The sequence below is a fragment of the Crassostrea angulata genome, chromosome 2 (genome assembly GCF_025612915.1).
Source record: "Crassostrea angulata isolate pt1a10 chromosome 2, ASM2561291v2, whole genome shotgun sequence".
NCBI classification, from domain to species: domain Eukaryota; kingdom Metazoa; phylum Mollusca; class Bivalvia; order Ostreida; family Ostreidae; genus Magallana; species Magallana angulata.
The window spans coordinates 51,479,159-51,498,238 of NC_069112.1; the positions used below are offsets into that span (position 1 = coordinate 51,479,159).

The 19,080-nt window shown below is 33.0% G+C and overlaps 1 protein-coding gene and 1 pseudogene across 1 annotated transcript in view; one reads left to right on the forward strand and one right to left on the reverse strand.

Annotated features, from left to right (window-relative positions):
* Window positions 1–587: 587 nt before the first annotated feature.
* LOC128174455 (uncharacterized) lies at window positions 588–1,574 on the forward strand (annotated as a pseudogene).
* A 7,439-nt stretch (window positions 1,575–9,013) lies between these two features.
* Window positions 9,014–19,080, reverse strand: part of LOC128174456 (uncharacterized) — a 44,464-nt gene continuing 34,397 nt past the window's right edge. Inside the window, exons 7-9 of the mRNA XM_052840011.1 lie at window positions 10,322–11,602; window positions 9,915–10,018; window positions 9,014–9,112 (exon numbers count right to left, since the gene is read on the reverse strand). Of these exons, the coding sequence (XP_052695971.1) occupies window positions 9,014–9,112; window positions 9,915–10,018; window positions 10,322–11,602 (1,484 nt within the window). The remainder of the gene's footprint in view (window positions 9,113–9,914; window positions 10,019–10,321; window positions 11,603–19,080) is intronic.

The window sequence follows — 19,080 nt, forward strand, 5'->3', positions numbered from 1 at the left end:
ACCCAATAACTTTATAAAACATGAGTGACACAACATGGGCGTGTCTTATAGCATAACCGAAAAAAGGTATTGGCTGCGCCGCGTAGTAATACATAGCATGTAATACACAAAAAATAGTGGTTTTAATTTATGCAGTCGCAGTGCCAGGGTGTAAAGGATGAGGTAGATGCGATTACATTGTATTATCTTAAATGAAAGGATCTTGGAAATGGAAGGTTTAATTTTCGTTTATAACCTTTGGTTTGGATATTAGAAGAAACGACAACGTGTGTCCTGTAAAACCATGTTTAACTGCACACGCATCTCAAGTTATAATTTTATTTTTCACTATAAAAACACACCCCTTTCTTATAACATTATTAAGGAAAAAAAGTTGACGCCAATGTATAAACACCATTAATAGCGCGTATACTAGTAATATGACATTCGTATTTCCTAAAAAGTTTCATATAATTAGCGAAAATAGACAGAACGCGAAATTATGGAAATTTAATTCGTGATAATCTGAAATGATTTAACTGCAACATTGTTGTTGTTTTTTTTAAATTTAATCGTTATAACATTGTATCTTGTACCCTGTTACAGACATGAGGCGATTTTCATATTTCCATCCAGTGAAAACTGCGATTTCTACAAGAAAGAGTTCCTTCTATAACACAAAGCATAACAAACACGTAGAAAATACGGTTGACGATGTCGTCACCAATCCTTCGAGGAACCAATCGGATGTCCAGCGATCCAGACACCTGCCCTCAAACATGACTATAGTAACGGCCTACTGGAATCTGGGAAGGTTCCGGAAAGGCTCCGGAAACATGCATTTCTCAACAAACACGTACTTCAAATTGGGCAACCGTATTCAAGTATCTGGTGAATCCACTGGTGGTGTATACAGATTCAGAGGAGTTCAAAGAGTTGATGGAAAGGCTGCGATCTGACCGTGTCAACAACACCATGATTTACCTGACAAATCGGACTGACTTCTGGCCCTTCAGACTCCTTAATGACGTCAGATCTGTCTATAACGTCCCAGGTTATCCCAAAATCCACCCGAATACAGTGGTTCCAGAATACACCGCGACTCAACATTCCAAATACGCGGTGGTGGCCGACACCGTGCGTAAGCAAGTTTTCCAAAATCCCTACTACGCTTGGCTCGATATTGGATATTTTCGAGACGAAGTTGATAAAAATGTGCAATTCGAGTTAGAAATTCCACCAGGATTTGACTCAAAGAGAGTGTCTTATAATCGCATCGGCGAGTTTTCTAAGAATGTTGAGCCTTTCACGATTTTTCGGAATACTTTGCTGTGGGTTTGCGGGGGAATGTTCCTTGGAACAGGTGAGGTGTTCCTACAGTTTGAACAGCTTTATCACCGGCTGTGCTATATTTCCTAGACGAAAAGCTAATGAACACGGACCAGCAGTTGTTGTATTCTATATACAGTGAAAAGGGCAGGGAAGCTTTAACACCAAATGTTGAACTACAGTTGTACATTCCGAAAGGACCCGGGAATCCCTTGTTTTATTTGGGATATCTATGTCGGAAGGAAATTACAAAGACCAAATTATAAAGGGATTGGAGAGAGAGAGAGAGAGAGAGAGAGAGAGAGAGAGAGAGAGAGAGAGAGAGAGAGAGAGAGAGAGAGAGAGAGAGAGTTTGAGTTTCAATGTCACAAACGCCCTGCTCTGTTTTTAATTGTCATCGTATTCTTCATTCCTTATTATAAGAAATATCAAATGTTAATGTAATCAGTATAATAATTATAATTTTGTACCAATTATCATAATCATTATCTTTAATGTTAACATATTTAGTAATACTTTATGTATATAAACGACTTATTTGTAGTATTTATGTGTTTTACATTTTCATCATACAATTCTAGACTTGCTGACTATGAAATACGGTATGACCAAACGTTACCGAACAGCAAAACAAGGACAAGTACAAAGAAATTATAAATATGTTCCTCTTCTTTCCCACTTGTCATGTATATCAATTATTTTCTTAATTCTCAGCTGAGTAGAAAGCTTTCATTTGATTTGTCCTTCAGGCGTTTTTGATAATTATGATCCTTTTCTTACCCGCCGCACATCTGTATGAAGGCAATTGCTATTTAAATTCTTAGTTGATCAGTTGAAAAGAACAGGGGAAATTTGATGCGAGTGATATTGAAGTGCCTAATATCTTTGAACGTATTTGCTGAAGTCGAAGGATTTGTTCATGTTCGGATCTAGAGGGGACGGGTTCTCCTCAGGTAAATTCAATTTTTTTAAACTGACATAGTACTTAACCGAAAATAGGTATTGGACCATTCTCCCTTCGAAGAAAACAAGATTATCCCTAGGACACAGACACGCACTCAAGACTGGAAATTTTTATAAGATCCGCGTCTATCAACAGGGTGATCCAAAATATCTGATACTGTTTTGAATGCCCATTACAGTTTAATGGAACAAATTTAAATCTATAGAAATATACCTATGAATAAACAGTTTTATACAATGTAGGTTAAGTGCAGTTTGCATGCTTTACATAGCAGAGGTGGAAATCAAATATCAAAATAGCAAAATTCCGTCCCATGGTTTACTTGACGTTTTTTTCGTTTTGCAGGTACAAAAATACAGTTTTTATAACAAATAGAATGTGTCTTGTTTTAGTGAATTTTAACAAGTTTTTATATATATATATGTTAGTTTTTTAGTAATATGATGCAAATATAGTGCAATATAAGAATTCGGTTTAAGCTGCTTGGTATCCGGACACTGATGGCTGCATATTGTTTATTTCATTATATTTCTTATCTCAGACTTCTTCAAATTGCTGTCAGTTTTTAACAATCAACAGCACTTGTATTGTATAACATGTACTTGCAAAACATCATTTAAAAAATACATGTGAACTCACAATTCTTTAAATCTGGATGTTTAAGATTTTTTATAGTTGTAATAGTGGTAATTTTAGGATGTACAACAATAACCTCTCTTACATGTATATACAGTGACTGATTTTAACTCAAATCTTTGTTTTTTGTTGCAATATTGATTGTCTGATGTTTATTTTTCTTAGCTGTTCCACTCTAGAATGGACATTCAGCGCATTGATGAAGTTTTCCGGTCAATTATTTCTTTGATACGTCGATCAATAGAAAAATTATTATCTTCATTTCTTAAATGAACAAATAAATTGCATCATATGCATGTATCTAAATATATATAACTGTCTATTGATTTATACATTATGAAAGAATTTTGCTTACTTTTTCTTCATTTTTCAGAGGGCATTCTTATCAACAAAAAAGTTCAATGAATGCGAGAAGTTCTGGCCAGAGTTTAAAGGTGCATGAGAATTCTAATATTATATATACATAATTGTATAGTAAAAATAACACGTATGTAAGTTCTGTTACAGAAATGCATATATTTAAAACAGAAAAGCTATATTTAAATTAAAGTGAACATTTGATTCTCAAATGACAATAATCTGATTATATCTTCAATCCATGATATATACCATGACTATAAATTAACTTTAGATTTTTTTTTTATGTCACCAGAGTTCTATGCATCTATAAAGGAAGACAATAGACCCAACATCTGGGATCTTCTACAAGAAAAGGAAGAAAGAAGAATTAAGCGTTACCAAGATGTAAGTTAAAAGATTTGTTGTGATTTCTTTCTTTTAAAATCCTAATAAATCATATACATTTTCTGACCTAGATTACTTATCTAATGTAATTTTGTATGGATTCCTCTTTTGAAGCTATATATATAATGTAATATCATTTATCATTGTAATAGCATTTATCATTGGATATAGTGTAATAAGTGCATCCTGTAAAACAGACATGGAAAATAATAACTACATGTAATTTGGGTGTTAAGAAACACTACATATGTATGTATAGGTTTTCTTTTCATCTATAGGAACAAGCAAGAGAGAAATGATCAATTGTACAACGCGGTGATGAAGAATAAACTCCTGAGAACAAATTAATGAAGTTTTTGTTATTACTTTATTTTGATATACCAAGAATGCATTTGCAATAGTTCTATACTGATGATCCATACATTTATATCGAGGAATAGTTTGAAGCGAAGTGAAAATATGAAGCATATTTAATATATTTTAAATGAAAGATTAAGTCAAGATGTACCTTTATTATTGAAAATTGCTAACAAAAATTTATACATGAATTTCACATATAAAATGCAACACATATATTACACATAGATAATATGTGGTTTACACATATAAAATATGTCATGTTTAATTTCACATGTGTTTAACACATGTTAAACACATGTTGAACATGTGTGAAATTAAACACTTTATACATGTGTGCTCTTTTTATGTGTTTTACACGTGTAAAATATATATGTAAAATATATGTTTAACACATGTTTTACACATGTGGACATTTTTCCTGTGTAGGCATCTTATTTGTTTAAATAATTTTATATTTCAAGCTTTATATTCAACAAATTCTAATTACAAACAGGAATCGATTGAGGCTTGGAGTTATCCATTGAAAGCGTTATCTTTATTAGTTTGCTTTACTTAAAGCTGACATGAATTCATAAAAGCATTTGGTCGCCATATTAGTTTCGATCGCTCCTCTACTGCCACTGGGGTATATATACCGGTTGAGAAAGTTACGGTCGGTTGCTTTCCGATCGAGGCATTCACGTTGCACGGACTTCTAAATGCATGAACTACACATTGCACATGTAGTAAAATGTAGTAATAAAGAATAAAGAAAACAACAATCAATGAAATACAAAATATATTTATTCTTTGAAAGGATGTGCAAGGTATCTGTATTATTTTGCACAGACAGTGCTGCCTTACTTCGCATGCTCATCGAACACGTGTTGTCTTTCATACAGAGTGCATAACGTCTGCATTTTCTTGAAACCCTGGCGACACTACATCCAACATAGTAGCTAAATGATAGTAAATCCAAGAAAGTAACAACGTTTCCATCCGTTCCTACAAAAACTCCCCGTTTATAAAATCCATGCGATAATTGACATTGCTCGATCTGCCACAGTGTGTGGTTTGCGCATGTGCGATGTTATAACATACACAGAAAAACGGTCTACAATTGTCGAGGAATTTCTGAAGTATCTGCGCCTGGATTTCAGTCTGTCTTGTTTCGTCGTTTACTGGATATATCTTGCCAGTGAAGTGGTTGTCATATTATTTTTGTTCAAAACGCGTTTTTTCAAGTTTTTTCGTCCAAGGTAACGTGTTCGGGTGTATGAAATTCCTGAATGCGGTGAAGCATGACGAGAGCTCTCGGCCTTTTATAGGGGGTGTGTAGCGATGAGCATAACAATAGAAATCTACAACTAATATGGCGGTAGTCGGAGATAAAAGGGAAGTAATGCGTATTTATGAATTCATGTCAGCTTTAAAGTGTTTAAACTTTTTTGTATCTATACATTTGTGAACAATTTTGATTTGCTCCTCCTGTACCACTGATGTATTTCGAGAAATATTATAAAGCAATGTTGCTTAACAAGTTCGTGAACGCATGTAGTTTCATTCTAAATATCGACGCCATTTTCGATAAAGTATTATAATATTTTTATATAGACTATAATAATGTATAGATGTATGTTTAAAAATTCTTTGATTGGAGTTATCATTATACATGTATATATACATTGCCTATAAAGGCCACACGGCCCAGAATGACCGATACAGATGTTGAGTTATTTCTAAGTAAAGGATATAAGCCGAAAACTGTCCATTCTGTGACAGAAAGAACTGATCGAGGCCCATAGGACAGAATGGGCAGTTTGAAGCTAATATCGAACATAAAACATTACCATCTTTGTTTTAAGAATGGACGGTATCAGTAATTTTATCTTTGAACAATAAAGCTAGTTTTTGATAAATCTTTCTGTTGTTCACTTAATGGACAGTTTCGGGTATGTGCAAGTGGTTTATAAAGCTGTGCTGTGAAAATTTCATATTCATTCACTTTTTACTAAGCAACACCGTCTCATTCTTGGGAGAGCATTTTTTTAAACAATATTTAAGGATGTAAACGAGATACTGCATATATTGACACTGTTCTGAGTGATATTTTTGATATGGAGGGTGGGAATGCTGTGCCAAATTTTGATATGTCTTACAAAATCATTTGATGAAATGATCCAGCCAACCAAGCATAGTATACATTGACCGGCTCAGATGCAGAAGTTTTTCCAGGGGTGTGGAGGAGGTTGACAGTCAATGTTCAGTTTTATGAATTTTTTCAGAGAGAATGTAGTCAAGATGATCGAGAATCAACTTTTAGATATGAGAAGAACATGATTTTCATTCATAACGTCATAGTCCTTGTTTTTACCTGAGAGTAAGTCGTATTCACCATTTGGCCAGAGGGTGCAACCGCACACTCCATAAGGAAATCGTCTCTGCCACTTGTAGATATAAGTGATCTCGAAATATTACCCTACTGGTACTGTACCAGTTATTGGCTAAGACCAGTTATCGGCTAAACTGAGGATTCGGGTTTATAGCATGCAACTATCCGAGATTTTTTAATTCAGTCGTCTGTTTCGAATAAGGAAAAGTAAGTTTGCTTGAAAACTTTCTTGAATATGTTTTAAACATGAGCTTTAACGATCATTGTTTACCGCTGATTTACATCTTCGCACTTTCAGATTTGGTGAAAGTGACGTAATAAGTTAAAAATAGAATATGACCTCTTTGTGATACGTTATCATATCCCTTCTTTTATTTGACATATAATATCAATACATATAAAATTTCTAAACAAAAGGAATTCACTAAATTCTGAGAGATTCATGGCGCAGTTGAACGCCTGATTGCACAATTATGTATTGAACAGCATACGATATTGTGTATTACCGTATGATGATAAACGGATAATTTTAAGAGTTTTGTTTATGTATAATAACCCCCATGACCTAAAGGCTGACCCCGCAAGGGACATAATTCAATTTAAACTTTGCAGAATATAAAATCAACATGTAAAGGGATTTTACTGTGTTATTATCACAAAGCCGATAACTGGTACAGTAAATCGTAAAAACTCGGCAAATTCGGAGCGTGCTAAATAGCACAAAAACAATATGTTCGGGTTCTAAGTGATGATATAATCTAACAGATTGATAGATAAGGAGTTCACCATTTAAAGTATGTCAAGTTTTATTCAAATATATCAAGAAATAAGGAAACACGAAAGGAAAACGTAAAATTATAGCCGATAACTTGTACAGCGCCAGTATAGTGTTTTCCTTTTACCTCCATCATTTGTACTTCTATGAGGCCGCGCTGTTCCGAGCCGTCAGCCGACTTCGCTTTCGCTTCGTTTTTATAGACATGTTCTGGCCGTAAATTTTTTAAATATCATCAGATTCTGCTCGTTTAAAATGGCTTCAAATGACGTATTAAAAAGACGACATTTTAGCTACATATAATTATTATTGAAGATTATTATGAGCGTACATGCTGAAAAAAACAGTACATATTCATTTCAAAGAACTCAATTACATGTACGATGTTTAGACGATTCTTACACTGGGCGGTGCGCTGCGTTATTCCCGCTACCTTTTGATACAGTATAAATTAAGTTAAATTTTAAAAGAAAAATTCAAAATTAATACAGTTTAATTCAGAAGTTTATGACAACATATAGGTATGAAATATGTAAATATATGAACCCATTTAAATTGAAACAAAAAAACTGCGATTGTCCAGGATCTTTTTTAGACAACCATCGTATATAGTATTTAACATCCCACCAAAATTATTCTTTCTATATCAATACTTTTTTGTCACGTGGTATAGATCCCTGCCAATCCTTTTTAATCTGCATTTATGAACATAAAAAAGTATTCTTATAAGCATAAGCATCATATTTCATTTGTAAAAAATCTTAATACCAGTGCTGTACATGAACGCTGCTTCAAATAAAAAAAATAATTTCTCGTTCTTCACATTTTGAGGAAGAAAGCAATGCTTAACAGATTTCATTTGATTTTTCCCACTGTTTGAATAAACTTTTTCGTGAACATATATCCAATCAAACATAGGTTAAATTTGAAGTTATGAATGGTGTTTCATCGATTTTAGCATACTCTGGGATTCAAATGGTCTCCGTTTTCCTTGCAATAAATTATTTTTTTTGCAATATTGTTCCTTTTAACATTTGAACAATGATTTCATGTCCGTATTGAAGTGCAATATCTTCAGCAGTTCCATTTATTGTACGTATATTGATATTGGCTCCGTTTTCTAGCAAAGTTCGTACAGTTTCCTCATGTCCGTTCTGACAAGCTACAAAGAGAGGGCTAAAACCCTCAAGTGTGCATAAATTGATATTTGCGCCGTTGGTCAGTAGAAGCTGTACAATTTTATTATATCCTTTCTGGCAAGCTATGAAAAGAGAACTGGTTCCACCTTCGTCACATATATTAATGTCTGCTCCGTTATCAAGTAAAAGTTGTACCAAGTTTTCATTTCCATTTTGGCATGCTATAAAGAGAGGACTGGTTTTGTCTTTTCTACCTAAATTCGCATCTGCTTTATTACTCAACAAAAGTTTAACCGTGCTAATATGGTCATTTTCGCAAGCTACGTAGAGGGGACTAGCATCGTTATACATGCACATGTTAACGACTGCTCCTTTGTCTATTAAAAGTTGTACAGAAATGTTATACCCTTTTTGACATGCTATAAATAGAGGACTGGTTTTGTCTTCTTTACATAAATTGACATCTGCTCCGTTATCAAGTAAAAGTTGTACCAAGTTTTTGTTTCCATTTTGGCATGCTATAAAGAGAGGACTGGTTTTGTCTTCTTTACATAAATTGACATCTGCTTTATTACTCATTAAAAGTTTAACCGTGCTAATATGGTCATTTTGGCAAGCTATGTAGAGAGGACTAGCGCCATTTTTCTTGCACATGTTAACGGCTGCTCCTTTGCCTATCAAAAGTTGTACAGAACTGTTATATCCTTTTCGACATGCTATATATAGAGGACTGGCTCCAGAACTGGTACATAAATTAACTTCAGCACCGTGTTTGAGCAAAGTTCGTACAGTTTCCTCATGTCCGTTCTGACAAGCTACAAAGAGAGGGCTAAAACCATCTAACGTACATGCATTTATTTCTGCACCTCTTTTTAGTAAAATTTGTATAATTTCATGGTTTCCTTTCTGGCATGCTATAAAGAATGGACTTGTTCCGTCTTCATCACAGAAATTAATATCTGCCTTGTTATCAAGCAACAGTTGTACCAAGTTTTCGTTTCCATTTTGGCATGCTATAAAGAGAGGACTAGTTTTGTCTTCTTTACATAAATTGACATCTGCTTTATTACTCAGTAAAAGTTTAACCGCATGAACACGGTCATTTTGGCAAGCTATGTAGAGGGGACTAGCGCCATTATACTTGCACATGTTAACGGCTGCTCCTTTGCTTATCAAAATTTGTACAACACTGTTATATCCTCTTTGACATGCTATGAATAGTGGGCTAGCTCCAGAACTCGTACATAAATTTAGGTCAGCACCATGGTCAACTAAAGTTTGTACAGTGCTGTCATGTCCGTTTTCGCAAGCAATGTAAAGAGGACTAACTTCGTCCTCGGCGGTGCTTGAGTTAATGTCCGCCCCTTTTCCAGGTAAAAGCTGCGCATTGTCATAATGTCCGTGCTGAGAAGTAATAAAAAGGGGACTTTCCCCGTTCTTGGTACATTGGTTTATGTATGCTCCATTGTTGAGTAAAATTTTCACCATACTGGTATGACCGTTTTGACAAGCTAAGTACAGAGAACTAACACCGTCTCCCGTACATAAGTTAACGTCTGCTGCGTAATCTATCAACATTTGAACAGTTTGATCTTGTCTTATTATATTTGAAGTTACTATGTTATAAATATCGTCTTTAGGTTCAGCATTGTCTCGACTTGCAGCAAACATTAAGGGAGTCCGGCTTTTTTCATCCTTTGTTTTCATGTTCACATTAGCACCTAAATGAATCAACTCTTCCAGAATTTCAAAATTATAATGCAAGGCTGTAATGTGAATTGGGAATAAGCCGTCAAACGTTTCTGTCAAAGAGTCTTTCATGTAATCATCGGGCAACATTTTAAAAAGATCTTTTGAGCCATTGCAACACACTGCAGATACAATACTAATTCTAATCAAGTCAGTTTTTGATTGACGAAGAGCATGAAAACAATGTAAGGACAAATCAGTATGACAAAATGCCACCAGCGCACAGAGAGGCGAAAATTTATTTTCCAAAGACACGAGGCCAAGTTTCGCCATACAGTCATTTGTAATCGGCCAGTACAGTTTATGATTATCATACATACTCTTTTTGGTTTGAAGTAGCTCTTGTAGCTTTTCTGGGTGTCTTTCGAATTTTTTTTGTAGTACTTCTATTAATCTTTTATCCCTTAAAGCAGGATGAAGTATAACATCTATATAACATTCTTTGAGAAGGGCCTTAAAAAACCTCTCTCCAAGTATGTCTATATTCCTTTTATCACTTAAATATATGGTAAACGGTCGATTCTGTTCAATCCCATTGTCTAAGGTTACACGTCTAAGAAGGAACCTGATATCGGCATATTGTATCAATTCTGCTGGATGATCCTTTCCAAAAATAAAACTTGTCATCTCCATTACGAAATCGTGATAAAATTCATAAGCGTCGCCAATTTTTTTGACAAAAAATCCCTTCAGAAGGTCAAGATTGTCACCAATATCATAAGGTGGGGTATCATGCGACAATCCACAAATGGTCAATGCACGTTTAAATTTGGATCTTGAGCGTTTATTCCTCATTGCATCATCACAGCAGAAGTTATTATTAAAAAGAACAAGAAGAACAAGGGCGCAGTACTTCCCTTTGTCCTCCTTTCTAAAACATCTTATTTGCTCTTCAACGACATTTACGGGCTCTTGAAAAAATCTATATCCGTTACTTTGATATTTTATGTCAGAAGAAAAAAGTTTACACAATAACGGAAAATACGCTTCAATATTTAGAATTTCGGTAAAATCCTCCTCAGATATTTTCTCATTTGACATATATTTGTTCCAAATGCTTCGTTTTTCTTCATTTGTTAATTTATACTTGACATCTTCGATGTTTACGATATTTGTTTTTTCCTTTAAAACTCCTTTCACTTCATTATCAAAAAGAATATAATTTCTACAAGAAATAAGAAGTTTTCCCTTTTTTAAAAAGGTAGATATTTCGTGTTCAGATTCTTTCCAAGAAAGATATGATGCTTTATCGAATGAATCTTTTCCAATAGGATCGTTAAGTACTAATATTGTAGAGTTCAAATTACATTCTTGTTCTAAGATGTATTTTCTCATTTCCATCACACCTTTCAATGGTTTCACAATCCAGCCCTGATCCTTGTACTTGAGTGCAATATGTTGAATAATGGCAGATTTTCCGGATCCGGAGTGTCCTGTCACAATCACCAGGTTTTGGTTTTTTATTTTGCTCTCGACTTCTTTACATGCTCTGGTTGAAAAGAAGAAGGTGTCGTCCTCTCTCCATTGATCAAGAACTGCATTTTCAAAGCGTAATACTGAAAAAAAAAACAACATGTGCTGCTATAATAACGCCTGTTTAATGAATATCTATACTACTATATTAAAATAATAGACTCGAATTTTTGGTCTTTAATACCGAGAAATCGGAAGAATACTGTCTTTTGTTTTATATGTTTTAAACATCATTGGTACTTGAAGATTACCATTTTGTTTTTATTTTTTCTCAGTTAAGCTTCGCTAATTAATAATCAACGAAATTCCTAAAAAAATCCCGGAAATCACCTAGATGTTTTGGATTTTACAATCTTGCGCTTGCGCAATACATTCACGCTAACGGGATCTTTAGTTTATGTTTCCACAATATCACATCTGCATGAATAAACTCAGAAATGATAATACAAATACGGATAAATTTTCAGTGGACTTTTGCTATATATATTATATAGAGATATATATATATATATATATATATATATATATATATATATATATATATATATATATATATATATATATATATATATATATATATATTAATGATTTCTTATGAGAGAAGGTATTAAAAAAATATACATTTCAACTAAGGACTTACTTTTGTCGTCGTGATGACAAAAATATTTGATTAAAAAAAATCACATTATATTTGTTTGGAGAGTGCATGCACGGGTCAAAGTCAAGTGTCTAAACTCAGAACCTTAAAATAACTGTTAGGGAAATGTCTCTATTTTATCATCCAAGTTATAAACACGTATTTGCTGTTTTGACCCTGTAAACGTTTTAAATTTAATTTTACTTTAAAGGGACCTAGACACGATTTGAAATAAATAAAAAAATAATGTATGAAATGGTTAACTAGTGCATTTTGAATATTTTACCAAAATTTGAGTGCCAAAAGTCAAACACAGGGCGAAAAATCTTCTTTACGCAATTCCATGAGGATGGCTTAAATGGGATTTGAAAGAGCTTACAGGATATACAATCTTTGAGCCACCTTTTAGCTAGAGCTTAGAGATCGTCAGTATTCATTTCTTTAAGCCACAGTTTGTAATAAAAATTTTTAATTAAATTAAATTGCGATTTAATTAAACTAAAAAAGAAAATAAACTTTCTGCAATTTATACAGTTTAATTCAAACGCATTTAAAGGTATTAAAGTAAATTCTAATTAATTTATTTTAGACCGGGTTATGTTAAAACATTTATTTGAATGCATATTTTTTTCATTGGTTGGTGGGAATCCAAGGAAAAAACGATTTTCTTGGGGATGGGGTGGGGTGGGGGGGAGGTAAACATTTAAAATACATGAAATTAGATGCAAGAACTTTTTGTAAGGTTGGTAGGGGTGGTCCGAGTGATAATCAAATTTCCAAGGAAATGGGGAAAGGGTAGCGAGATCTAGGCGGTTTTTAAAATTGCCAACACAAACTATGCAAAACAGGTATCTATAGATATACCACAGTTTTCTTTTATTGAACACAGCTAGCCGTAATCAACGCCGCTCCAATAAATTGCTTTTATAAATTTTAATTAATATTTTTATTGAACCGGATTAAAATACTACGTGAATGTGTTCATCCGGTTATTTTATTAAAAAAAAAATTTAAATGATTCAATAATTATATATATTTAAGGAATGAATTCAATATTTATTTGTGTTATACGTTATAAAATGGTTTGGGGTAGTTTACGCTTTATAAACCGCGAACCAGTTTATAATAAAGCGTAAACTAGATACTAATAAATGTACAGTTTATCATAAATGACGGTAATTTAATAAGTCACACTAAGGGTGTATCGTTTGTGCACAATTTATGCATGTGCACATGCCACATGCAGTAATTACATCGGCAGAGCGGGTGCTAGCGAGCGCTTGCCAAAATTTGTGTTGCAGAGGCGTGTTCAACAGAACGAGCACTCGCTCTGCTGAAAACGCCGCTGGTGTGGCTCACTGGAGGAGTATGTTTCAACTGTTAAGTTAAACTGAATCTCCTGGTTATCTTATTCATTTTTAGACGGAGGCTGTATAACAGCCTCCGTATATTGTGATTGTCTTGCCCGTGACGTCAAATAATGAGGATTCCTCAAGCACCATCTAGCGGTGGACGAAATAATGAATAATTATGAGATTCAATGAATAAACATGGCATGCTTCTTTGTCTCTGTCGTACATGTATATCGTTCGCGTATTATCACCAATCTCCCGCGGAGACGTATCTTTCTTCACCGCTGCAACATCCCCCCCGCAAGTGATTTGGGAAGTCAGTATGTCCTACAAGCTGATAAGTGTCGCGCGAGGGAAAAATAGTTAGAATTGACAAAAAATATTTTATATGATGCAAACAATGGCCATTATATATATCATTAAAACTGGTACCATATAACTGAACTTGTGTTCTCTGCAAATTCAAAATAAATAGCAAAATTTAGTTCATGTGTTTATTGTTTCCATAGTCTGTGTTTATTGTTCTATAGTCTTAGAGAGAGAGAGAGAGAGAGAGAGAGAGAGAGAGAGAGAGAGAGAGAGAGAGAGAGAGAGAGAGAGAGAGAGAGAGAGAGAGATTTCTGTTAAGAAAAAAGAAGTATACGAATTAAACTTCACAAACACAGTTTATCAATCTTTAAATCAAACATCACAAAACGTGTAGAATACTTCATTGTTATGCATACTTCTTTTCTCTAGATCTTTGGTAGAAATCAAACTTCACAAACAGTAAAAAATACATGTACTTCGTTTATAGACATACTTGTTTTCTCTTTGCTTGAAATCAAAAACCACAAACAGTGTAGAATACTTGTACTTCATTGTTAGGCATGCTTCCTTTCTCTTTTCTTGAAATCAAACATCACAAACAGTGTAGAATACTTTTTTTGTTATAGGCATACTTCTTTTCTCCTTACTTGAAATGGAAACTATAAGAACAAAACTTTTCCCCCTTATTTTGGATAGAACACGTGATGCACCTCACGCGTTGATCGGTTAACAGGGGTAACACGTGGACTCGGACTGAAACTGCATGCTGGATTCAATCACAATGTACTACATTCTTTTGTCGAAACTAATATTATGAATGTATAATATTAGTATATTTCAAATGAATGTACATAAAATCATGCCCAAAAAGTTCGTTTTCTCTCTCTCTCTCTCTCTCTCTTTCTCTCTCTCTCTCATAACGATCATAATAAGAGAATAATTATCTGGATCGACGACACTCATTACAAGTAATCAAGAAATTAAGCCCCTTCTATTTTTCGAGTAATTCGAGTTGTATGCATTTATTAGCATGTACAGTTTTCCATGTTGTTTTGTGATGCAACATTATTTTCTCCTTCCTTTTTATTTAAATAATAAGCACGTTTAAGTAGTAATACAACAAGCTTATAAGGTTAAAAATTAAAGAACAACACTAATTATTTTAAAGGGACTTGGACACGATTTGAGCTTAAAATTTCAAATTTTGCTTTTCCAATTTCAATGTTTGGAATGGTGAATTTGGGTACTTTTAATGCTTTATCAAAATTTGAAAGTCAAATATTGAGTTATAAGCAAGATATAGAGTTTGAAAATCTTTGTTTTGTTATGGTTTACATATTTGTTTTATTTGTATAAGTCTCAAGCAAATGTTGCTTTTTTCTGTTTATCATACTACTAGTATCTATGAACACATTGAATCAGTTTACCTTGTTTGCAACGAGTCATTCGGTCAAAGAAATGGTTATTCCATACTTTACAATATTTGTAAACAAATTAATATAAGACTCGATCGAGCTTTGTTTACATAACAATGCAAGAATTCTTACCTATGTATCTCTCTCAAAACTTGACTTCTAATGTTCAAATTTTTGTTAATCATTCAAAATGAGCGAGTAAACCATTTTTGAAATACATAAAAAAGAAAAGAAATTTTTGATCTAAAATCGTTTCCAAGTCCCTTTAATATTATCTACCTAACTCTGATGTAAACCTGAAAAATATCCTCGCGACCTTAAATTGTCATAATACTAAACCGCTTCGCGAATATTCTAACATGATAAGCGGTAAGCGCGCTAATTTTTCTTAAATAAAAAATCATATATTGTCATTAGTATAGTTTCCTCCGATATGATGCCTCCGTCTATCAGTACTTTCAGTACTTTGATTTCATACTCGAAATGATGTTCAGCTATAACGTTTACTTTAAACTACTGTATTATTTCTATTTGTCAACGTGTTCAAATTGCATACTTTAAAGTTTGCAGCGTGTATTTGTCTTCAATTAAAGTATAAGTAATAATGTTTACTTGGTACATGTTAATATGCATGGTTTCATTTTTAGCTCACCGAGACAAAGTCTGGGGTAGCTAATACTATACCACCGGCATTGGCGTTGGCGTCCGGACCTGGTTAAGGTCATGCATCTAAGATATTACCTGTCCTATCTGCACTAAACTTGCATGGATCATGTATCTTGACCTACTTATGGACTTGACAGTGAATGGACCATGACTTTCAGATACCGGAGGTGGTTAAGGTTTTGGAGCAGTTTAAGTTTTTACTGCAGGTGTCCTTTGATAGCAATTTCTAAGTTAATACTAGCCTTAACTTCGCCAAACTAGCATGGATGGGGCATCTTATGATACTAATGCACTTGACAGGCTTGAATGCTGAATCTGAGCCATAGGTTTTGGATGATGAATGAGGTTAAGGTTTATTTTCAATGCTGGTTAAAGTTTTTGAAGCAGGTGCCCAGTACTCTGATGATTATATCATAGTTATTACTGGCCCTAACTTCACTAGACCTGCATGGATGGTGCTTCTTATGATACTTACATGTATGCACTTGATAGGCTTGAATACGGAATCGGAGATATATTTTTTGATACCGGATGATATTAAGGTTTTTGAGCTGGTCAAAGTTTTTAGTCAAGGTGCCCTTTCAGTTTGATAGACAAATCCTATAAGTTATTATAGATTCAATCTATATCAAATTTAAATAGATTATGCATCTTGTGATTCTGATGCACTACACGGGCAAGGATGCTGAGTCAAAGCCATAGGTTTTTTAAGCTTGAGGAGAACTGGTTTATTTTCTAATAGATAATCGTACTAGTTAAACTTTCATGGTTTATTTAACAATAATATGAATAAATCTCAGAGGTAGTTTCAGATACAGAGGCTGATCTCCATTACCAAGGATGCTAAAAAAAATCCTACCTTACTCAAACTTGCTTGTTAGATGTGTTTTTTATTAAATGATATAGCATGGTTTTTATAATACATTTAATAATATAAATTTTATCATATTATAGACTTAAGTATTAAATTATACAATTTTATATCATGTAATGTTTTGCCTCGGAATAAAATGTCACGATGTCATTGGATGAATCGCGTTACGAGCTTGCCATATAAATTTCTTTACACGACAAGCGTCAAAATTTATACGGCAACATGGCGGACGTAACGTTATTTAAGCTGAAGTTTTACACAAATGTTCAACCATACCTTTAATTTTTAAGCCCCAAAATATTAAGAGTGACCCCCACCCCTCTTTGCCTGTGACGCAATCAAACGATCCTACATTGGCATCCAGATTTGCACAGACGACTGACAAGGAAGTTTAAAAAATAAAGAAATAAGCTATGAATTTAATTGTTACTAGACTTTGACCCGTGCGTGCACGGGTTGACATTGCATATCGGACATTTCTGAAATAGGTACATCGACACACCTTATTATTGACATTTACATAACAAAGCTATAAGCTTACAATAATGCTATTAATTTCACTACACTTTCTGTAGTCTGAAAAATTTAACTGTGTCTCGGGAAAGGCCCTCACAACAGTCAGAATGCCTCTCTCATACCAGTAATGTAGCAGAAAATTGCAGAATCGCTCCGGAACGATTTTGGAGAATGTTAATGAAGTTGCCTTTAAAAAACAGTCAAATTCATCACAACAAACCTTTTTGAGACTGCAAATACCTTTCAACTAAAAATTTTAATTCATAGAATGGAAGAATTCAACACATTTCAACCAACGTACACTTAGTTTCTTTGTAAAACTGGGTCCGTAGGACGTTATTCATTTTTACGATAAGACTTATTTTAACTTCACTCTCCTAACAAATATAATGTAACTTTTTTTGCACGTAATCAAATTTTTTTTGTCATCAAGAAGACAAATGTAAGTACTTAATGAAATGTATATTTGTTATTTTATACTCTCTCTCATAAAAAATCATTAATATATATGAACAGGATAAATAGCAAAAGTCCTATGAAAATTTACCCGTATTTGTATTATCATTTCTGAGTTTATTCATGCAGATGTGATATTGTGGAAACATAAACTAAAGATCCCGTAAGCTTGAATGTATTGCGCAAAAATCCAAAAAATCCAGGTGATTGCCGGGATTTTTGGAGGAATTTTCGTTGATTATTAATTAGCGAAGCTTAACGGAGAAAAAATAAAAACAAATTGGTCATCTTCAAATACCATTGTTGTTTAAAATATATAAAACAAATGACAGTATTCTTCCGATTTCTCGGTATTAAAGACCAAAAATTCCAGTCTATTATTTTAATATAGTAGTATAGATATATTATATTTTGTTGGTTTACCTATCAAACTTTAGGTCCTCGACAGAACAAAACACTTATAAGGTTTGTTACTGACTGTTTACAGAATGTGTGGGGTCGGAAACCGACCCCATCAATTTTTGTAAACCTAATAAGTAATAATATAACATTGTAAAAACAATTACATATATATGATACAATTTCCTATTGTTAAAACTTTTTGTATTTTTATGATATGATAATTTACAATGTATCATATGATATTGTTATATAGACAATGGTATACGATATTGTATCATATTATATTGCATTATATAATATACTGTTGTAGCACATGATACATATTTATAATATTGTATCATATGAAACGATATTGTGTTACATATAATGTATCATATGTTACAATATGGTAAGATATAATAATGCAATTAAAGATATATAATTGTATAACATAAATTTGTATTATATGATAATGTTAACGTTAGTATAATGTATCATATTATATGATACTGTATAATATGATATGATATTGTTTACTTGTTTTTTTACATTATTTTATATCATCTGATAATGTATCATATGCTATGATACAAAAATGTATTAAATTATGTTGTTTTATATACAATAAAATATTATGTTTCAAATATGATACATTTTTATACAAAAAAATATCATATGACACAATATCTTAACTTATACAATGATATCAATGTTACATCGTACAATTATATATCATTTGTTACATAATTGTGATGTATTATGTGATGTGATTTGTATCATATGGTACTCCATGATTTTATGTAATGATATGGTATTATGAGATAAAATAAAAGTTATTACATGATACAATGTCATATCGTATTTTATGATAAAAAAATTATATTTTGATACAATGTCATATGTGACAATATCATTTTGTTTCATAATATATTACAGTATTATATTGTATCATAGG